Consider the following 23,314-nt stretch of genomic DNA (forward strand, 5'->3'; position numbering starts at 1 on the left):
GTTTTACAGCCACAGCTGCTTTGCTTAGTGCTCTTTGTGGAGAGGCCAAGAGCAGTGAAGGTCTCATCCCAACATCCCTCAGTCCCGGGGCTCAGCTCCCCAGTGCAGGGCCGGCCGCGTACACCTCGCGTTAGCAGCCTTAAACTGAGCAGGATTAACTGCTGCAAAGGCTCTCGGCACCCTGCCACGGCTGTGTTTACATTAGAGAAAATGGACCTCACAGAGACAGTTTGCAAACACCACAAGACGAACTTTTGTAAACTCCCCGGGTTTAGTCATCTTTCCCCATCTGTCAGAGAAGTTAAAGTGAGATTGAAAAAACACAGGAAATTACTGTGTATTCCAAGTAGTCGTGACTGAGCGGCTTGGCTGTTACATGGGATGCCTTGTGGAAGATTCACATCTCCTAACATTTCCAGCAAGATCCTTTGCAGCGCTTCCCCGGCTGCGATCTTTTAGCAGGCTCTGCATACCCTGCCAGGAAAAGCCTCTGGGGTGCTTCGTGCAGCTGCAGAAAAACGCATACCAGTTCTGAGGAGCCCAAGGGGTTTCCTCCAGAAAGCGAGGGTGGCCCCTCTCTTCGAGGTCGCAAAGCAAGGGCCAGGCAATGAAAAAGGTTAGGTCCCTTTGGGAGGCTTCCACCTGAGAGTTACCTTCACTGAATAAAACGCCAGATGAAGTCCTTTACCCCACAGCGGTTTAAACCTTTCTCTGAAGTGACTGGCTGGCTCTTTTTGTGATAAAACTTAAGAAACTTCTTTTATCAAGGTTCCTGGCACAAGTAAGCAGCTATTGCATTTGCTACACCTCTGGCTATAGCCTTTATCTCAAGAAGGCAACGAAAGGGCATGAGTCAAACGCAAACTAGAAATCAACTTCACGTCTCTGCTTCGGCCGTAGCCCTTTAATCACCAGATCACTACCACAGTGGCAATCTGAGCTACCGGCAGCTGGAAAGGCCATTTAGCTGGCTGGGTCGCAACTGGCATGGGGCTCCAGAGGGGCCAGAAAGCAGCTAGAGACGCTGCACCCTGGTCAGTTTGTTGAAATTCCCCTTTAGATCATGCTGTACCTCTAAACCAGCTCCCTCCTTCCCCTGCGCCAACCCAAAGGGTGGTGGCACCCAGTGGCATGTCGTGGTCTTCAGCGACAGGAGAGTCGGTGGATGAGAGACATAAAAAGAGGATGGAGGGCGCACAGGAAGAAGAAATGTGAAAAACATCTCTTTACCACAAGCTTTGCTTTGGGGTGTAACACCTTCAGGACTGAAAAGAGCACTTCATTTCTGCGGCGCAGCCTGCGTTTGTTTTCTCTGTGGAGCCAGCTGCTACGCTGGCATGGGAAATCGGTGCCAGCTGAGGCTGGGAATGCTTAAGTAACCGTCGTGTTAAGCTGTTTCAACAGTTTAGCTAATCCAGTAAAAATAGTAAAATGTTACCAAAAGTATTAAGTATATATGAAGCACAATGATATTACGCTGCATGATTTGAAAAAGGAGCGTGATTTTTTTCAACTGAAATGAACTATGCATTGCCAAGGGAAATGTACTACCTGGTGGAAAGCGATCCTGAAGATAAAATGACGCTTCTGTTCTTAGTGTCAATAAAATAGACCTGACAAGAGAAACATCTTTTTCTGTTGCTGTTTTCCATGTATTATTGAAGTACCATAATAAGCAGGGATTAGCCTGCTGAAAGGCACAGTTCTTTATAGTCTTACACTCTAGGAGCAAAGTATCTTCTGATAGAGAGTAAATTAATCTCCCTAGAGTGAAGCTCTTCTGTCCAGTTCTTCCAGGCAGGGAGACCAGGATCAGGTTCAGGAGCATTCATTTAGCAGTTATGCGTGGGACATACGGATGACAGGCATTACTATAACCTTGGAAAAGAACTAGCTCTTGAAAATTTGTGATACTAGCAAAATGTCCTCGGTATTGGAGTGTGCAATGGGGAAAAGGCCTGTCAGGTTCACTCTCTCCACATGCCATAAATCAACACAAACTTAAACCATGAAAGCCATTCAGCCTAGCCCAGGTTGGAAATCCTATCAAGGTCTGTTGCATTTCTGGCAATTGGACAAGGGTGTTTCCAACTCCCTTTTCTAACATGAAATACCTCTGTCTCTTCTGAAGCAAAGAGGATGACTTAGTTGACTCCTGAGTCCAATACATCTGCTCTCAGTATTTGCCATTATTTTGTGAGACATGGTCTGGAGAAAGGCAGAAAAGATCACTTACCCGTAGGCCAGCCTTCATAAATTAGATGACATTTCGCCCCTTACAGAGCCTGCTGACACTCAACAAGACTGTCCAGAGCTGTAATGGCTTAATTTCTAGGTGTGCCTGGAACTAAAGAGGCTGTTAGAGTGGCCGGAGTAGACAGAGTTCTGCTGATCCATCACTTCAGCTGGTGCAAATTCAACTCAGAGGACTCTGCGAAGGGTTATATGTACGGGCTTGCTCTTGAAGACCAAGGAACCCCTTGGGGTCAAAAAGCTTTCAGCCCCCTCGAAAGCGTTAGCTGATTTGTGGCTTGGGCAGCATTTGGCCAGGCATTATCCTTGGCTGTCCATGCAAATCCAGAGAGAAATCTGTTGCTTCTCAGTGCACCTTCAGACCGTCCTGAAGTCTCCTGAAACCCCGAGAAGGCTGAGCTCCATCCCGGACTCAGCTTGAGGCGCGCAGTCAACTGCAGCCTCATCTCTTCAGCAGGGAGCACTTTGATTAAATGGCATTTCCTTGGGTAAGGGAGGGGAACATGGGGGAAAGGACCCAGTAGCCACTGGAGATGTAAAATTAAAATGAATTTTGGTCATTTTAATAAATATATATCAAGGAAATTTCACTTTACTACAACAACACATTAGTATACAAGCATCTAATATTTAAGCTTAAAACATCAAGTGTTTATCAAATATTGGAAAAGAGCAGACATTACTAGACTATCTGGGTATAACACAAGAAAAATCAGTTTTTTTAAAAAATTGGTCCTTGTGGACAAATGTCTAAATGATGATCCTACTCATACACTGTATGAATGAGATCTATATTTAATATTATTATTATTATTAATAAAAAAAGTTTCTGTCTTGGAGAAATAAGGTGGGATTTATACTCTCTTTGTCGTCCTTCACAATGATAACGTTTATAAACTTGTCAGTTCCAACTCAGCTGACCACACAAAGGTTATCATTGATTTACGTCCTAGATACTCTCTTTGTGGTCACTTTTGCTGGCAGGGGGAAGCTTTTTCCTGCGACCGCTGGACTTAGTCACAAAACCCGTTCAGTTTGGAAATGTGACTGCGGGGTGTGGATGCTACTCAAATTACCCATGGTCCAGGAGGACCCAGGCTAAACCCGTGAAACCCAGAGCAGGAGGTCTCTGACCCGGGGCGGTGTCCCCCCCGGGGACCCTCATGCCCTGCACCAAGCTGGCCGTTTCCCCAGCACAGAGGTGTGGTCTTCACCCTTTGGACAAGAACCAAGTGGAGAAGATGTCACTTGGATGTACAGTGCTGTGGGAACAAGCATCTATTATGAGTCAGCCGTGGCTTGGATGTGGCTATTTCGCCGAGCGTACCCTGCCAGTTGTTATGAGGACTGTGGGAACTAATTAATTTGGTGGATCTAAGACTCACAATACTCTTAGTCCAACCCTGACTAATATCTTCTGGGCCTTTTAAGCAGCACACTTTTGCAAACAACCTACCTAGGAGATGACTAAATGTTGTCCTTAGCCACTGAAATCTCAGCTCATTTCTCCAAAATGTTCTTTTTTAAAATTAAACCCCTTACATTCATTCAGATAAAATCATGTTTATCGCCACATTATCAATTAACATTGTGCTTTTTGCTTTCTTTTCTTGTCTTTTTTAAATCAACAGCAAAAGTCATAGAAAAATTCCCGCATGCTTTTGCAATCTAAAAGAGAAAAATTATGCGAAACAGAATAAAGTATAAAACATGCCACTGGTTCATGAACTTCATTATACGAAGAAGGAAAAAAAAGAGCCCCAGCAACAGACAGTTGCCATAGAAACACTCAAGCATCGAATGCTTGTTTACAAGAGACATCTCTCTATTGTTTCTTAAATCCCTTCCTAAGGATGGCAAATCAAAAAGCAATTGAGCATCAAAAAGGAAGAACAGAGATGTTTGAATAGGAAGTTGAACTCAGTACTTCAAAGGTTAAAGGTTTTTAATAATATTGATCCAACCTGTGGTTGTGGGTTTTTTTCTCTGTTTAGGTTAAATCCCTGCTGTATCACTGATTTATACTTAATTTTCACGCTGGCAAAAATTAAGACAAAAAGTAAGGCACCAAAAAAAAACCTGCCCTGTATAACAACAAGCCTCATTAGTTATTACAGCCGAGGTGAAAACGTGCAAGTACTTGAGCTGCATGTTGTGTTTCTGATTAAGATCCCATAAACAGGTTATTTCTTTATGCTACGTCCTATTTTGTCAGTTGAACAAGACGCTGAATCCAGGAATTCATGAGTATCAGTATAAAATGTAGGGATATGGTTTATTCCCAGTCCGGGAAGACAGTCCTTTGTCAGAACAAACACTGAGTTACAAGGAGCGCATCACCCTTGCTGGTAGCATCGATTTGTTTACCAGACTTCTAATTCCTCGGTAAACATAATGGAGGTTCTTCTTAATTAATGGCAGACTTCTTGGGGGCGGGGATATATAAAACGATATGTTTTCCCCATCTGGCTGATTGGTAATTTCAGTAACGAAAGCTACACCATAGCTGTACAGACTATGGTGCTAAGCAGTAACGCAACGGCGTTCTTTATGAAGTCTCCATATTTATAAATAGGCCGCTGATGCAGATGATAGAGACGCTTAACACAATCTGCTCTCCAGTCATTTAAAACTACACGTAACGTTTGTGGCATGATTGTTATCATTTGTAGAAAACTATAAAAAATCCATTCAAAATAAAAATTTGACAGACAAACGAACATGCTGCGCATGCTTCAACAGAGCAAGAAAGATGCCTCATATTTTACTTCCTTTGCTGCAGCACATTTTATTACTTGGTAAAGACTCCTTTTTCCTTAAGGATTTTTTCCAAGATTCACTTATGTTGCTCTTGTCATTACATCCAGTCTCAAAACAGTCGTAAAATTTGCCTTTACATTCGAGAGCGTGAGTGCCTCTTACAGGTTCACAGTTTAGGGCGACGCTCTCTCGCTCAGGTTCGTTACCTCCTTTCTCGTCATTAAATTTTGCCTTTTCCTGATTACCGTGAGACCTGGCATTAGTGATGAACATTTCGTTAGCAGGTATCTGGTCATCGCTCCTGTAAGAAGGGGCACTGCCAATGTCATAATCCACCTGCTGGGAACAGCTTGGCATAGAAATGGGGGAGGAGGAGGAGCAGGAGGAGGAGGAAGAGGAGGAGGAAGTATTTTCTGTATTAGCATTAACAGAGTAAGGTAGATTTAAATAGTGACTGCCACACTCTTGATAGAAGCAGCACGTGTGGAGCTTCTCGTACTCCTCCTTTGCCATCCGAAGGCGTTTTCTGTATGGACAGTCCTGAGGCACAAACCACTCTTGTGGCGACGCGCCACTGAAGGAACAGGTGGAGAAGCACCAGTTGTTCTGCATGATGATTTCTCCATGGATCCTCTTCATTAGGTTGTTGATGAGGACGGATCTCCGCAGGTAGACTTCAGGATCGTCAATGAATTTCAGCTTTTCCAAAGACATGTAAAGAATATGGGCCCGCTCCTCAAACACGGAGATTGTCTGAAAATGCAAAAGACAGAAGATATGGAATTGAAGGCAATCGGTTTCGTTCCAGGCAAGGAGAAAAAAAAAAAACGAAGCAAAGTATTCCCCCTCTGCCACTACTTTCCACATTCTCTTTCTGAGGCACCTAAAACTGGCTTTTCATTTTGCACACCCAGGTAGCTGGGAACCTGCTTTTTCTCGGCCACAAAATTCAGCCGGGGTTTAGGAGATAAGTAGCTGAGTGTTACACTACGGAGGCAATCGCAGGGCACGGATCCAGGATGGGAGAGCGAAATCCAGATGCACACATCTGGCTCTTTATTTGCATTTGGGTTTAAAACATAAAATTGTTGTGCAGTTTAGCTCCAGCGAAGGCTGGGGGCTTTTTGATGTCAGTGGACCCGATTCCATCCCCTGTGGGGCTTCTACAAAGCTCTGAAGCCAAGCAAAGGTTCCCCTCCTGCAGCCTGAAGGTCTGCAAGACGCAGCCAGCAGCCATCGCCTCACGCAGCAAGTGTCGGAGCATTTAATCCACTGCCAGTGGAAGAGGCCCTCCAGCAAGGAGGCCTCCATTTGCCAAGCTCCCTTATTCTGCTCTTGCGTACAGAAGTGCATGCAGGGAGAAACCCATCTCAAAGCATCGCAGCATCTGGAGAGCAGCTGTTGGCCTGCAAACTACACCCTGCGCTCTACGGGACCGGTGGGAACGCGGATAGGCAGGGACAAGGTCAGGAAATGGAGAGAGGATAGGGATTTGCAGAAATCCTGGCTGGGCGCCCACAGATTTGTTCTCCCTTCCATGGTCCTTCCAGGACTCCCTTTCTCAGCACTGGCAGCATGAACAGGTTACTGCCCCCGGGAGGCCCCGGATTCTGCGCTGTAATCGCTACCCTGGGAATCAAAATCAGAGAGGGGCAACGCATGCTACTGTAAGCACTATTAACTAATTTTCATTTTTAGTAAGAATTTGGTTTGCGTAGGAGGAGAGCAGCACAGCACAAAGAGAGACTGCTCTAAATCCCCCCCATCTGTGGCTTGATCATTCTTCCCTTTCCCACATGGTTACAGCATTTTTGCAGAGTGGAAGTCGTAGCTATGAGGACTGAAAGAGCATAAAGCACAGCTGCTTTTCACATCCATTCAGCTCTCCTCAGCCCTCTAGCTCTTTCCACAGCCCGGTCCTGTCTGCAGGGCTTAGAAGAAGCGCAGTGCCGCGTGAAGAAAAAAAAAAAAAAGGCCGTGTTTTCATGTGAGTTCACAGCTGAAGCTCTTCTTTGTTAGAGAGAGTAATTTTCTATAATAAATGACTCATTTTAAATTATCTTAAGCCTATAGGTTAATTTATGTCCTTTATACCTGCCGCAGCAATAGTCAGCAAACCCAAAAACACCTGGAGCAAACCAGTAAGCCTTGAACCTTGATCGTCCTGGAGATACGTCCTGGAGAGCCACCAGTAGGAACAAGTTGTCAAAGGCTTTCTACTACAAATGTTTGCCAACGGCCCTGGAGAGGGGCTCTGGGCCCTACCGTCATACCCTTTACAGGACAAGGAATCTCAGAACATAACTCAAGCTTTACTGGGCAGTGGAGGCATAAAAATGTGTAGAAAATTCAAAGAAACTGGGTTGGCATCCTCCCTCCCCCAGAGCTCAGTGCTACAAACTACAAAACGCATTAGTGCTGAACAGAAGAAACTGGTGACCCGGGGTTTTTGACATGATACACTTCTACAAGAGGACAAAATAATGTCTGGGACAGGTCTATCTTACCAATACCTCTACAACTGGGTTTTCTGCTGTTAGAAAGGGATAAGCAACCATTCCTCCTCTTTGCGAGGGAAACAATCACTCCACAAAAATCCAACAATCTAGCCAAGAAAAAAACTGGCTGAAATCAGAGAGTAACGTGACGTGGGAGACACGATCAGTAACCAGAGCACATTTTTCAACACCCTCGGTGCTATTTATTCATTGCTCTGGCAGCAGACTGGACACCTTCGGGAATTAATGGTGAGGCAGTTTTTCACCTTCCCGGTCAGGTACTTACTTCCAGCCAACACTATTTGTAGCTGAAAATTCCTTCGGCTACTCTAAGGTCCTTGGGAAGCGAGCTCGGCGTTACCGCTCACTTCTCCTCTGTAGAAATCCCTGCAGGGAAACAGGGTCCCAACTGGGCAGACCTCCCTGCCCAGTGCCCCTGGGAGGGACGAGGCACTCGGTTCTCCTCGCATCTCAGAAGGCTGCCTCTGTGGTGCAGGTAAAGATAACGTAGAAACTCGCTCCACATCTTGATCTCTTTTAGCTTGCTGTCTCTTGTGGTACTATTGCCTCCCGTTAGCTGTGCTTTGATCAGATGGCATTGTGTCTTCTCTGTCGCCAACGGTACCTGGGTAGCACTGGACTGCCATGGGCCAGGTATGATCCAGCAAGGTAAGGATGGTGTCTCAAGGCACGAGCTATCCTTAAGCACATCACTCCAGGCATGCAATTCCCTACAGGACTCAGCCCTTAATGAACGGGAGCACAAAATCTCTCATAAAAAAAAAAGATTTCAATTTGTGTATTCACTGGCCTGGGAAATGTTTGCTCTAATCGCTCCCCTTGACAGCTTTCATTAAAAAAAAATATATTCTTTCATTTACTAATCTGTTCTTTTGGAGTTATTAGCTTTTTAATAAACAGGATTAAATACTGAAGGAGCTTGTACTTGCTTTCCAAATCATTCTGTTTTTCTAGAGGATCTGTAACCTGTTTGGGGTACATGGAACCTATTACTATTTTCTCCCCTGGAAAAAGTTTTGAATGCAGTGGGGAATCGTAGGCCCATTTAATTTATGTTCTTCATTTCTGCTGTTCAAATGCTGTTACGTAGCTGTTTCTGTAAGCATGATATAAACTAGCTAAGAACAAAATAATCTGGAAAAAAAAAAGTTATTCTCAGCCTTTCCATTTACAGTTGTTATAAACGAAGAAACGCCTTTGCTTCTTAAGCAATTCGATGACAATGAAACAATAAATGTGAACAAGCGACAACTATTTGTTTCTGAGCAAACAGCTGGATCATTCTCCTAATTTCAGCAGAGTATTTCAGCCTCCTGGAAATGGGTCAATCGAGTGTTACTAAGCATCTGAAACTCGGAGTAAAAATAATGACTATTAGAAAACATACTTTATGTGTACAGCTGCTGAGCGGTGGATGAAAATCCTCTTCTTCCACATATTTCCTTTTAAAGTATGTGATCTTGGATGTTGTTACAGGATTTGAAATTCCCCTGTAATGTGATCCTGTGGGTAATAAATCAGATACGACAAATGACATGCGGTTTGCCGGAGGTTCTCCAAACAAAATACTTTTCATTTCCCCTTCGCGCTACAGGAGGACTCCGACGCATATTTTTTCCCGGATCGACGCGCAGCCATCGGGAACAATCCCTCACCTGACTAACGCCTCGCCCGCCGGCAGCGCCGGCCCGGCCAGCCCGGGGCTCACCGACCGGCCCCGGGACGCTCGCCTTGGGGAAAACTTTCCCTCCCAGCCGGGGGAGCCGGCGGCCGCTTTCCCCACCGCCCCCCGGGGACGAGCCGGGAGAAGCCAAGCCCGCGCACCTGCGGCCGCGCCGCGCTCGCCCCTGGGCGACCCACCCCCGCTTGCCCCCGGCGAGCCGGCCGAGCCTCCCTCGGCGGACAAACCAAGCTGCGTCCCGCCGCCGCGGGGCCGGGCGCGGTGCCTACCTGCGGCGGGGGGCCCGGGGGCCGGCGGGGGCGGCGGCGGCGGGGCGGCGGCGGCGGGGCGGCCGCAGCAGGGCGGCTGCCAGAGGCCGCGGTAGGCGGCGAGGTCGGCGGCTGCCTCGGCGGCGATGGGGCGGCCCAGCCGCTGCATGGGCAGCACCAGGGTCATCGCGGGCGCCGGCACCTGGAAGCGAAGCAGCGCGGTGAGCGCCCGGCACCCCGCCGCCCCCGGCACCTCGCCCCCCGCCCCCGCCGCCCCCCAGCACTCACACCTCTAGGCACACCTATATAAAAGAGATACGCACGTATAGCTGACATAGACACGCGATATTATTTTTTTTTTTTTTTTTTTACGTCTTATGGCAGGAAAAAGACCGGAGCGCTCGCCCACAAAGGGCGCGGGGTCTCCGCCACCGGGAGTTTGTGAGAGCCCCCCCCCGCCCCCGCCACCGCCCCCCGAACCCGCCGCCGCCGCCGCCCCGGCCCCGCTCCCGCCGCCACCCCCCGTCCCTGTCCCCGCTCACACACCGGCACGGATCCGCTCACTCGCTTCCCATGTTCTCCCGGCGGCGTTGGCACGGCGCGCTCGGCACCGGCGGGTGCGGGAGCCGGTGTGTGTGTGGTGTGTAGCGTGTGTGGGGGGTGTGTGTGTGTGTGTGCGTGTGTGTGTGCGGTGTGTATGTGCGAGAGAGAGCGCGCCCGGCAGCCGGGGATCGCGTTTCTTTCTTCTTTCTTCCCTCCCAAACGAAACAAGACAGCGGAGACTTAGGTAGTTGTTTCCACTAGCCCCGATCGGACTGAACTGGATCTGCCTCCAGTCAAAACACTGCGAGACTAAGACAGAAAATTGGCTCCGGTTTCAAGCCGTGAGTTGCAGTCCCACCGGAGCCAAGCACAACATCGGCGGAGCGGGCGGAATATTAAGCAGGAGCGGGGACTCCAGGGCCAGCGCCAGGCTGCGAGCTGCCTCCTGCCGCGACAGCAGGCGGGAGGGGAGGGGAGGGGAGGGGAAGGGAAAGGGAGGGGAGGGAGCAAACTTTCTGCGAGGGGCAAGGGATGAGTTCATAGTCACCTACTTCTTGGCAGAGGAGCGCGGAACAATGCGCCCAGACGCGGCCCAGCCCCTCCCTCGCCTTCCTCCTCCTCCTCCTCCTCCTCCTCTCTCTAAGAAAGCGGGACGGAGTTTCCCCTCGGTGCAGCCCTCCCGGAGGAAGACGAGGGCCCGAGCGAGCAGCGAGAAGGAGGGGCCGCAGGTGGGCAGGTGGAATTTCAGCAATTGTTTGTCTTAGCAGCTGAGCGCTGGCTAACAAGAGGAAAAAATAGACCGCAGCAGAAGAGGGAGGAAAAATAAATCATTCACATCTGCCAGTTGTTTTCTTAAATCCTGGAAGAATGCACAAGGCTGCTACTTTATTAAGAAATGGGCTTCCAGCATGCGTGAACTCTCTGTTCCTTGGATGGATGCACGCGTGGGTCTGCCCTCCGCTCCTCAACGGGGCAGAAAATGAGAGGCGAAGGGGAAATCCCCGAGCCCTAGCAAATCCTTGTTTGCCCTCGTAAAGGCCACCAGACCTTTACAAGGTGCCTAAATGATTGATACTGAAGGGTGCCTAAACCCCTTCCTCACAATTAATTTACTCATCGTGCACTGCGTACGGCCCTCAGTCATCTTCTTGCAGTAGCCCGTTAATGCCATCTTGCTTTTCCTGGGCACAGAAACACTGACCCAGGGAGTGGCAAGCCACCAGACTGGCCCATTGGAAGCTATCCCTGACACCGCCAGTATATATTATTTATTCCCCACAGCTTTTGTTACCAGCTGAGTACCAACGCATGGAAAGACTGGTCAAAACAACAAGTGGGTCAGTCTGCTGACCTAAGAGCAGGGCCAAAAAGTGGCCCAAGAACCAGCTAAAAAGTCGTATATTTTGTGGCTGAAAAGATTACGCCATCGTTAGAAAGCACCCACGGACTCTTCTCATTAATCTGCACTGAGGAATCACTCACAGGGAGACATCAATCTTCTCATGTTGGCATGATGTCAACACTCAGTGTTTGTCCTTAGAGAATAAGGGTTGGAAGAAACTCACTGCTGCTTTGGAAAAGTCAGGATTTCTTTGCACGTAATGAATTCAGCATCTCTTTGTGGAATTTTTTTATGAGAAACGGAGATTTTGACTGTGCTTTTTCTTTTTTTTTTTTACATATTTCATCAGCAATAGGTCTTTCTATGCTTAAGCAGAAACACACAGGAAAGAAGGGAGGGAGGAAGGAAGGAAGGAAAGAAGGAAGTGTCGGGATGCCGTCTGCACAGCGCTGCTGATTTATCTTGACAAACCGAGTTCTCTGGACAGCCAGTAAAGTAAATGAACTGCTTCTGCTATTTACAACATGGAAAATTAATAGAGGCAGGCCAGTTAACTTCTATAAACAGCTACTGTCCGTGCACATTCTCCATGTTTCCAAACTGTGTAAAAACAAAGCATAAATAATAGAGCTTCCCTAAGATTAAAAAAAATAAATAAATCAGAAAGCCAAAGCCTCAAACCAAGCTTGTAGGTCTCAGCATGCGTTACAAAGCTGTATGGGTGGCACTCAGCTACAAAATAAGCCCCATTTAGTAGCAAAGGAATTGCTTCAGCACGCAGAAGCTGAGAACCAGGCTTTTAGAAGGGCTTGTGACTCCGGGCGCGCTATTTGTTCCCATTTGATTTTTCAGAAGCACTGACTTCCAGCTGCTGCAAATGAGTGGGAAGGGAGCTGCGAGTACTCAGCACATGGGAAAAGTCAGCCTCCTCGAAGGTAAAGTTGGACACGGCAAAACTGAAAGCCTGAGGTACGAGGTGGTATTTACTGAAAAAGCGCTGCCGAACCTATCTCCATAAACAGGACCTCTGGCATTGCTCCCGAAGAGCCAGCCTACCGTTTTTCCCCGTCAAGGGTGGCAAAATCCACTCCTGAGTATCTTGCCAGAAGTCACGCAGCAAATCAGTGTCAGAGCCAGAAATAGAACCAGATCTCATCGTCCTCCAGCCCTAAGCCCAACCCATTTATATTACATTATCGTATGCAATGGAGGGATTTCATCCAAAATCCCGTTCGTTTCAATGAGACTTTGCAGAACAGCACACACATTGTTACATTCCCATTAATACCACTGGAAATAAAGGATGAAAGATGTACATTTGAGCATACAATACATTTACTATACAAAATTACAGCAAAAGGTTGACACTTAGGGCTGGATTCAATTTTGAAAAATCCATTTGGGAGCCTTGTGTGGGCTTCAGTGGCATGGAAGCCAGGCACAGTTTTTTATTGAACCCAGCCCTCCATCCTTAGGCTACCACAATTTTTCCATTTTGTCAGCCAAATGCATGCAGTGTGAGGACACCCCGAGGCATCTACAGCAGCCTGAAGGTTAAAATGTCAAACTTTTTCCGTATGCAGTTTTGCACAGTAAGACTACTATACATTGCTACGCTACTCCATTTGCTGGGGTTTTCACTCCCTATTCCTCCAGAGCCATTATGATGTTAATGAGAGAACTGTAATGATGCCATTCACATTATAACAAGCCTGATGCCGATGTCAGTGAAAAGGGCTCTTTATACAGCTCCAGAATGCCTCTAAAATCCCAAACTTAAAAATAAAATGCCTGTGACCATAATGCTGCAGGTCTCATCGAGATCAATAAAGACAAGGGAATAGACTTAAGATGGCTATTCCTTTCTTAACTCCTGGGTTCGTACCTAAGTACTGCAGCGGTTTCAGTCTTTATCGTCTATTCTGGAGCGTTTCCGTTGCATAACAACATGACTTGAGGAGAGAATAGCATTCCTTAACTGTACTATGCCATTGTTAACATCTGGATCGCAGCGCTTAGAAAACAAAATTGCTGTCGTTTCAGTAGCTGTTACCTTCCTGGCGTTATAGAAAATTTACACTGCCGAAGCAATCAGCGATCCCGCTGCACGAGCGCTGCAGGCTGTGGCTGTGGCTGTGGCTGTGCAGACCCACGCTCCGCGAAAGCAAGTGACAGCCGAAGAGAGGAAGGGGAAAGGCACAATGACATACCCAGACTGGTGTACCTACATTAAAACCAACAGAACCCGACTAAATCACATGTAAACAATTCCAGGCTGACCTCCTTGTAGACTACCTACTCTTTATGGTTGTGCCAACTCAGCTGAGGGAGGCCGGGCACCCTGTGGGCAAGCGCATCGTGAAAGAGGGCATAAAGACTTCCACGGGAGCAGCAGATAAGTGCCCGAGGACGCCAGCATCACCGGCAAAGGGAGCAGAGTGGTACAGTAGAGACGATGGGGGAGCAGTGACAGCTAAGGCAGAGCTGTGACAACCCAGCACGCGACAATGAAGACTAGGTGCAGGCAAGTAAGGAGGAAAGGCAGGGGGTGGGTTGGCTCTGACCACAGCAGTGGACAGGGAAGGGGATGTTGGGAGCTTGTCTTTAAATAGATCAAACTGGCTGATATGTCACAAGTTCAAGGAGGAGGAAGTTACAAAGAGAGATGGGAGATAATGAGGGCCTTGATTGAAACGTTTATTGTCTGGGTAGACAGGCATGGAGTTATAGTAACGTTATGAATGAAGCAGTGGAAACACCGGGGACACCGAACGGCAGCACACTGGGGCAGCCCAATCAGTAAATGAAATGAAAAATCAGTAAAGTAAATGAAAGCAAAGAGTCAAAGATGATCCCTGCGCTCAGGGCTCTGGAGGCAAGGCGAGCTGCAAGGCTGCAAGAAGCGGAAAAGCCTCTAGAGTTGGCCATGCTGGATTTCAACTGAAAATTGGACTCCCGAGAAACAGGCCATGGGTTGGGAGCAGAGAGAGAGAGGTATCTCTTCCTTCTCTTGTTGATATAAACCATCAGAGAAGAACGTCAGTGCAGGGTGGTTCCTGGTGCACGAGCTGGAGACGACAAGGAGGAGGCAGAGGGAAGAGGGGACGAGGACAGGTGGCAGCGAGGCAGCGCGGGCCCCGGGCAGTGATCATTTTCTGTTCCTTCAGCCGCACCTCGTATCAGAAACATGTATAATGCCGTCTGACATCAGCATGGTACAAGGGCGACATGAAAGGGTTAAGGCTGGCTGAAATAACTAGACTGGTAGAACAACAGGTCTGTGTGCCAACGGGGTCAATTCAGCTCTTCATCCTTCGGAGGTATAGATAAACTATAGACCTGCCAAGTCTAGTGTTTTTCCCTGTATTTCTTGGCCCTCGCTTCAGGGAATTTCAAGGAACCCACTGTTTTGTTTTTTTTTTGCTTTCTTTTCTTTTTTTTTTTTCCTTCTTTTTCTAGAGTTGGACTCACTGTTTGGTGGAAAAGGAATTAATTTGAAATCAGAAATTGATTTCTGTGTCAAGATGCAGCCTTTCCATGAAAGGGTTTCAAAGGTATCTTCACTTAACTTCTGTCCTAATTCAGATTATACAACTCCAGATGCTCGAGTGCCTGTTTCTCAAGACAGAATTCCAAGCAAATATTTCTCTAGCTTTCCTAATTCCCACATGATATTTTTTTTTCTTTTCATACTTTGCAGTTGAATTCTTCCGAGAAAGACTTTTCGGAGTTACTCTGTCCCAGTTTGTGAGAGTCCCCTGATTTTCATAGCAAGCATTTTTTTCAGAGGGGAAAAAAAGAAAAAAAAAGAAAGAAAAAAGAAAACGTTCTTTTGAATTCTTAGCAGTTGTGCTTTCTCCTGCTTCTCGTCTCTATGAAGCAGAACTAGAGGTTTCTGTACCGACAGAAAAGAGGTTTCCTCTTCTATTTCCTTGTAGGTATATGTCACCTATCAGTACTCTTGGCAGCCTATGTGCAATCAACTCTTGAATGGTGGTTCTAACAGTCATAGTTCGTGCTAGAATTTTTGCGAATATATGAAAATACAAGCAAATTTGCAATCTATTTTTTTGCCACGGGGCTCTGGCAGCTGGGAGAAAAGATGACATCGAGTTTACTGCAGCCATCTCCTGGCGGCTGCTTCGCCTGCCTGCTCTAGGAGAACAATAAAGCCCCATGGTATTTATTTTAGTAAGCATAAATATTTTTTCCAGTGTTCTTAGCCAAAATGTCTCGTATGCTCTCTGCCTCCACCCCGCTGGTGGCTGCGTGGCCCTGCTAGACATACAGAGCTCCGTCCAGGATCCACTCGGCTCCGTGGGAGTTTGGTTTGCAAAACACTTCGCCATCCTGAGGGTAAAAGGTGCTCCTATTGCTGCAGACTCTAACCGACAGTATTTATGATTAGTTAACCTTTGCAGTGGGTTTTGACACGGAATAGGTGCTAGATGTTGTTTTTGGGACTGAAGTCAGAGAGAAGATGGGGCCGCAGCAGCCGGGCAGGGCTGTGAAAGCAAAGCCCTTCTGGTACATGAGAAGACTTCCCAAAGCACAAGGCAGCACTCCTCACTTCTTTACGAGAGGTACCAATTAAAATCGCTTCCCCACTTAGCTTTCGCTCCCGTGCAGCAGCGCAGGCATGTCACTGGCACCGTAAATTAGATGGTTTATGGGGTTAATTATATTGCCTTCTTCACTTTTTGTCTGCTGAAGAAAGTAAACAAAACAAACACAAAAAAGTGTTTTGGAACAAAGAGCGAGTTGTCTCCCACTTTGCTGTGTGCTACTTTCCGCGAAGAATGAGAGCTATTATTATTCTTTTACAAGTTTCCTTCTAAGGGAAATAAACACCAAAGGTAGGATTCCAAGGAAATGACTCACAAATATTGGCAACAGGCTCCGAAAATTGGATCCAGTCTTTGCAAAAGCCTTTAGCAGAATACTAACCCCTCTTATTGCAAAATAAACTTTTCCCAGACGGGCTGCACATCAGCTCTGCGCGCGCGCGTGCGTGTGTGTGTGTGTGTGAGTGTGTGTGTTAGGAAGCGGGGACAGAACCCATTTCTCACGTCTCCCCCTCTTCCCTCTGGGGCACCGCTTCTGATGCCATTTTTAGCTGGAAGCTGGAAATTTTTAATAACCGACTGAGTCATCCTCGGGAGAGGGAGGGAGAGGGATGTACCTCACCTTGCCACGCAGCATGCTGCCCGACGGCCGTCCCTGCCCGCAGAGACCCCCGGGAGAGTCGGGCCGGGCGGCTGGTTTACTACAAACCCATCTACAAGAGCTGGCAGGAACCTTTATCCTACAGCTGTGAAAATGAGGGGCAGAGCGGGGAATTTTTTCGGTCCCCTGACATTGCGTTGGGTTCAGCCTCTCACAGTGTTTTCAGCCGCCGCGTTACCCTTTCAGATGTGCCGGAGGTAACCATGCACTGTGACTCATATTTTATTTCTTAATCAGGAACCCCAGGAACCAGGAACGCAGACACTGAAAAATCAGACAGCTGAGCAAAATCAGTGTGGCGGGATTACCATCTGCAAACCGAACAATCTACTTTGCATATTTATTTCTCAGCTGTTCAAAATTTTGAATGATAAATGCATACTCTGTATCACTTGTAATGCACACGTTCTAAAATGCTCGTGCTCTCTCATGTTGGTTTGGTGGATTTGTTTGTTTGTTTTGTTTCTGACGATGTAAATCTGGTTAGACAAGAGCGACAAAAATTGCAAACCTTACACTGGATTCCTTTGTTGCTTGGTTCTACTTAGACAAGCCCTTTAAATGAAAGAAGCTGGTCCCCTTATTCATTTCCTTTGCAAATTCCTATTTAACCGCTCCAAATCGAGATGAAACAAACAGGGATGCTGGTCCAGAGTCAGGGTTTTTTTTAGAAAGTCCCTTTACAGCGTGCCTAAAACTGATTGGCAGCCAAGTGCCTACTTAAGACGCTACAGGCTGCCTTAGTGGAAGTTTTGCGTCTGGTTCAAGGTCTCCAAGCACTGCCAGGTAGTTTCTTAAGCCTGTAATTCACTAAGTGCCCAACAGACACTTCTTCCAATAGGACCCCTAAGCAGGAATGATGTTTATATAGACCGTCTGAGACATCTGAATCGGGCTGAACTGCAGCCATGGCTCAACCAGTTGAAACCAGCTGTCAGGGTTGGGAAGAAAACCAGGATAAACCAGTGTGGTGTCGCCTTCCCGAATCTGCTGGCAGCGTGGCACAGCAAGCTGGGAGGTAGGAGCTCCTCCGACCCCACCTCACTGCTGCGTTAATGGACGAATTTTAATAGTCGTAATTGCACGGCTGGTCATTTTAGCGACAAGAAGAAGGGATCAGCTGGGAAGTGGCGGCTGCTGTGGGGAAGGAGATGCAGAAGGACAAACACCAAGCCAAGGCGGGGGAAAAATGGGAAGAAGAGTGGAAAGAGGGAAGAAAGGCAAAAAGGTCGAAGTCTTGTTGCTCCCCAGGTTTTTCAGTTTTTCATCCTGTAATCTAGGGACTTCATAGGGAAGCAATCGCTAGGAATATATTCATTATGCTAGCATGTGATAGAAAACATGTTATCTACAGGTCAAAAATCACTGCAATCACTTTGCCTACACCCGTTCTCAGCCTCTTGCGGTGCTCCGCTTTTCCCATTTTCTGGAAGCCCCCCCAAACTGGCCAGAGCAGCTGCACGAGGACGACCGGGATCTGATCCCACCCTGGCACTGCCGCTTCTCCACCTCGCTGCTCTGCAGAGATGGAACAAGGGGCAATGGCACTGACCCACCGTCTGGGTGGAGGCTCCGGCAGGAAGCACCTTCCTAAGGAGAGATACTGGGAACCGCTCTCATCTGTTTTGTAAAGGATGGATGGGATTAGTTACGGGATAAAGGTCCCTCAGCTGCAACAGCACGGGCAGGTCTGTGGTGAGGAGCTGGGTGGGGAAGGGAGGGAGAGAGCCCACCTTTCTATGGGACACAGGACGTTAATTTAAAAACATAATTTAAAATGTTTTCTTTCCATAATAAATATTTGCAATGCACATAAAGTACATTAGAAAAAGAGAAATGCCTAAATAATGGAAAGGTTATAAAATTATGATACTAATGCTGTTGAGTATCCATTTTTTATGCACGACGTAGCTCAATGGGCACGAGGCTACTGGGCAGCACAAATTACCTGTAATTAGCAGGAGACACTTTTGGCAGGAATGGATTAGTCATTCACCTCTGTGCGCTGGTGACATCTCCCCAAAGACAGGCTTTCTAGGGTAGCATTACAAACTACAGTGCTAAGAGGAAATATCATATTTTGATGCAGAATTTCATACTTGACTTAAATATCTTTTTTTTGGAGACTTACAGCATTCAGATTGACTCTTACTAACACGACTTTGTCCATTCATTTCTCAGTCTCCTTGCCTGTGTCTCTGTTTTCAGACTTCAACATTTCTGATCTATAAAAGCAAGCAAAAAAAAAAATTATTAAAATTTAAAAGGCTTTATTTGTGTTTCAATTTACAACACAGACCCCAAAAGACTAAGTTTTTTAAAAAATAAAACATTTTAAGTTCAGTTTTCATTTTAAGTGCAACTTATTGATTTAATAGCTAAGGAAAAAGTAATTTCTCAGAACCAGGGAAAAATAACATAAAGTACTTCTATCATATAAAATAATTATGCAATCCAGGAAAGTGAGAAAAAAAGAAATCTTCCACAGAAAAAACTGAGGTGGCAAAAGCAGCTGAGGTAATCGAGAGTTAATATAAGCAGATCACAGATATTTATAAGAAAAGCATTCCTCTGCACAATTTGTAACCGCAAAAGCAGAGCTCTAGATTTCCACTGTCCTTGGGCCGACAATATTCTGCTAGGATCTGCAATCAATTATTTAGCTGGTGCGACAGGAAGTGATTATCCCTCTTACTTGAACAGTAGCACAAAAACCTTGAAGTTATTCTGAGAATTAATTTTCGTTTAGAGAACTGTTTTGAGGCGTGTGTCCTTACCAAGGCTGGGACTCGGAGCTCCGTGATCCCCACAAGTGGTTCTTCCTCCATCACTGCAAGTTGGTCTTTATTAGCACGGCATTTGTCAGGAGCACTTTTACTGCCATGAGTAGGGGCTATTTGTTAGGATAGCGCAGTCCAACGTGGGTGATGTTCCCAGGGACCAGGAAGGACCACGTGCCCTGGTGGTGTCTCCCGTGCGTGCTCCTGGCAGAAGGAGCAGGTAAGGTTCCGGAGAAGGGGAAAGCAGGGGTGCATTCAGACTAGAGCAACCCCGCTCTGCGCAGGAAATTACCCCCTCAGCTTCAGGCAAAAGGAGCGCAGATAACCAGATGCTGGGCCCAGCGCTGAGGAAGAGGATTTACCTTCATCCGTCACAGATCTGCGTAGTGTCTCATGTCCAGAAAGCAAGACATTGTTGATGTGCGGTAGGGAAGGCATTTTAAGAGCAGGATCTGGTGCAACGGCAATTGCCCAAAGCCATTCCTGCTTGCCTGCTCCAAAAACCTGCCTCTAGCTACTGCACAGCTGCGTCAACCCTCTTGTGTATCCATATGGCGTGTGCTGGACTACATCTAAGCGCCAGGGACTGGGGAGGTGCCCAGGCTAAGTCCTATGAAGTTTTCTTACTGGTATGAGTAATGGCTGGGGACAGGCAGTTGCTTTAGTTTAAACAAACCTGTGCAGGTTGCTCTCACGATTTCGTGGAATGCGCTATTCCCCAAATTACAAAAAACAGAAAGAGGAAGATACGGGGAAGCACTTGCGTATTCCTTTGTATTTTCACTTTGTGTACAGTATATTGAGACTCACTCGGTGCCCACAAACACTTTCACCTTCATCTCCAGCAACAATAGCAAAGACACTCTATATCCAGTCTTTCTCAACCAGGTACTCCAGAGCTGAACAGTGACTTTTTTTTTGCTAAAAGGAGAGAGATTTTAAACTTCGTATCAGTTCAGCTATCAAACCACCAAGAAAAACTGAATAATGATCATCTTCAGTTCAGTTATTCAGTTGATTCATTTTTGTCATTGCAATGAAATTGCAATATGAACTCTAAAATAAAATTTAGATCTCATGTTAAATCTCTGAAGTATTTTCTTAGCTCCAGCTTAGCTGCTGTTCCACGATAATGAATTAAAGATTCATTTCCTTCCCATGTCTACTTCTGCCCGATGCATTCCTGTTCATCATCCCTCTCTGTTACACATGCTCTCTGCTTTTCACAAAAGGAGGGACAGAGTTTCCTCGCTTCCAAGGACCGGAGGGTGCCAGCCCAGCTCCCATTGAGGAGTTCCTCAAGCTCACCTCCCTCCATGAATAGTTCCACTGAGCACAGCGGGACTGCTCAGCCTGAATAAAGCCGGCAGAACCTGGCCCTGAGAAGAAAGATCCAATCAGTCCAAAGACAAAAACAAGCTCTCAGCGCCGTCGCAGGGTACAGCCCCGAGAGGCACCAGCCCAACTCCAGGACAGCCAGAAGCAAGGTGCCAAGTTTCTGTTACAGCCCGGGAGAAGTTTGTGCAAGGTTAACGGAGGATTACACAGAACTGGAAGGGCGATTCGCTGGCGATAGTCTGCTCGGGCAGTTTATTATGATGAGCCAGGGAAATGCACCCCGGTTGTCTTTAATAGGAGTACATCGCAACCTCTGAAGGGTACATCATCTTAAAAAAGAAATCCCAACAGCTAAAAATCTGGATACTGAGAAATGTACCATTCAATTACAAAGTAAATTATATGAGCCTCCTGTGTGTGGTTCTGCTCTCAAAAAGCATTAGCAGCTTCCTACTACCTTACAGCAATAAGAGCAATTTCTTCACTTTGAGAAGCACAGTAAATCAGAAATAAAAGGATCTCAAGAAAAATATCTCGGCAGCAATTCCTAATCTGAGGGGCACAAAAGGAGTTAAAACACAGCAGAGCATAACCAACAATTGAGAAATAAATTTGTAGGAGAAATTACTCTGGGAGCCAGAGTGGGTCACAGTAAGTTAAACCGTAGACTGTGTTTGTTGTCTGAAATTATTGCAAAGCAAAATTATTCCAAGAGAGAAGGATAAATATCCTTGAATAATCCAAACCAAAAATCAAATACAAAAGCAAGTATATTATTTAGTTTGATTCCACGTCCATGTCATCTTGAAGGAATTAACCACTCGCCCAGGTTTTGCTCTCTTTTGCTTCTAAGTACAGAGGCTGGAGAGGAAAGCATTAGGGCAATGCAGGGAGTATCAGGCAGGGCACTAAAATTAAGTTTCTTACTCAGTTCACATACTGTGTGTGTTTTTAAATATAGTTCATTTTGCCTCCCAAAATCTGATCCAGGTAATACGGAACACATATTATGTTTCAAAGTGGACTTGTACAAAGGAAGTAATCACGTTAATAAAAGCCCAAAGTTAAATACATAAATTTGAATGCAGAGTTTAGAACTGAGGTTCGCTCTCAGGGCCACTCGGCTTTGCAACAGGGTACTGGTTAGCCTAAGTCTGATTGTCCTGGTACCACTTTAGCAATTTCACACGCAGGTGTAAACATTAATGCTTTTAATAATTCCAGAGGACATAGTGATACTTCGTATGTCGGGCCCTTCCGTGTCTGTGTGCTAGCAGCTACACACCGGTGATGAGGTCAAAACCAAACGTAAATTCACAGTTAAAGAAGGAACAAACAAACCTTCATTATCTCTACTAGTTTTGCAAGAATTTAGCTTTAACAGATAATTTTCCAAAATCTAAATGATTTGCTCTTTTCTCATTCTCGTCAATCAAAATGACCAAGCTAGTTACCTATCGTTGCTGCTCTGGGGCCGTCCTCGTGCAAGGCAGCATAATGCATCAGCATTTCAAATTCCATCTTGAAAGATTTAAGCACTCATATAAAGTCTGAATTGCACATTTTTTTAATCTCTGAAGTAAATATCTTCATATGCATTTTAGAGGCTGTTACTTTTAAAGGGAGTTCTATTTATATGTCCATATCGGCAACATGGATGGTGGGATTGAGAAGTTTGCTGATGACACCAAGCTGTGTGGCATGGTTGACGCGCTGGAGTGAAGGGATGCCATCCAGCGGGACCTTGACAGGCTTGAGAGGTGGGGCCATGCGAACCTCATGAAGTTCAACCAGGCCAAGTGCAAGGTCCTGCACCTGGGTCAGGGCAATCTCAAGCACAAATACAGGCTGGGCGGAGAATGGCTTGAGAGCAGCCCTGAGGAGAAGGACTTGGGCGTGCTGGTGGATGAGAAGCTCAGCATGAGCAGGCAATGCACACTTGCAGCCCAAAAAGCCAACCACATCCTGGGCTGCATCAAAAGAAGCATGGCCAGCAGGTCAAGGGAGGTGATTCTGCCCCTCTACTCTGCTCTGGTGAGACCCCACCTGGAGTACTGCGTCCAGCTCTGGAGTCCTCAGCACAAGGACATGGACCTGTTGGAACAGGTCCAGCAGAGGGCCATGAAGATGATCAAAGGGCTGGAGCACCTATGCTATGAGGACAGGCTGAGAGAGTTGGGGTTGTTCAGCCTGGAGAAGCGAAGGCTCCGGGGAGACCTTACAGCGGCCTTCCAGTACCTGAAGGGGGCCTACAGGAGAGAGGGGGAGGGACTCTTTATCAGGGAGTGGAGCGATAGGTCAAGGGGTAACGGTTTCAAACTGAAAGAGGGGAAATTTAGATGAGAAATTAGGAAGAAATTCTTTACTGTGAGGGTGGTGAGACACTGGCCCAGGTTGCCCAGAGAAGCTGTGGATGCCCCATCCCTGGAAGTGTTCAAGGCCAGGCTGGATGGGGCTTTGAGCAGCCTGGTCTAGTGGGAGGTGTCCCTGCCCATGGCAGGGGGGTTGGAACTCATGATCTTTAAGGTCCCTTCTAACCCCAACCATTCTGTGATTCTATTATTTCAGCTGATAACGTATCACATATAAAAGGTAGTTTAAAAAAACAGAATGTAATTCCTCCT

The 23,314-nt window shown here is 46.7% G+C and overlaps 1 protein-coding gene across 1 annotated transcript; it reads right to left on the bottom strand.

Annotated features, from left to right (window-relative positions):
- Window positions 1-1,798: 1,798 nt before the first annotated feature.
- Window positions 1,799-10,134, bottom strand: SERTAD4 (SERTA domain containing 4). The gene is made up of 4 exons (XM_063328533.1): window positions 10,008-10,134; window positions 9,483-9,663; window positions 8,920-9,035; window positions 1,799-5,766 (listed from the first exon to the last, which is right to left on the bottom strand). Exons 2-4 carry the CDS (start codon window positions 9,646-9,648, stop codon window positions 5,011-5,013), a joined length of 1,038 nt encoding a protein of 345 aa, XP_063184603.1. The 5' UTR covers window positions 9,649-9,663; window positions 10,008-10,134; the 3' UTR covers window positions 1,799-5,010.
- Between the last annotated feature and the right edge of the window lie 13,180 nt (window positions 10,135-23,314).

This window comes from Chroicocephalus ridibundus, chromosome 3 (genome assembly GCF_963924245.1).
Source record: "Chroicocephalus ridibundus chromosome 3, bChrRid1.1, whole genome shotgun sequence".
Lineage (NCBI taxonomy): Eukaryota > Metazoa > Chordata > Aves > Charadriiformes > Laridae > Chroicocephalus > Chroicocephalus ridibundus.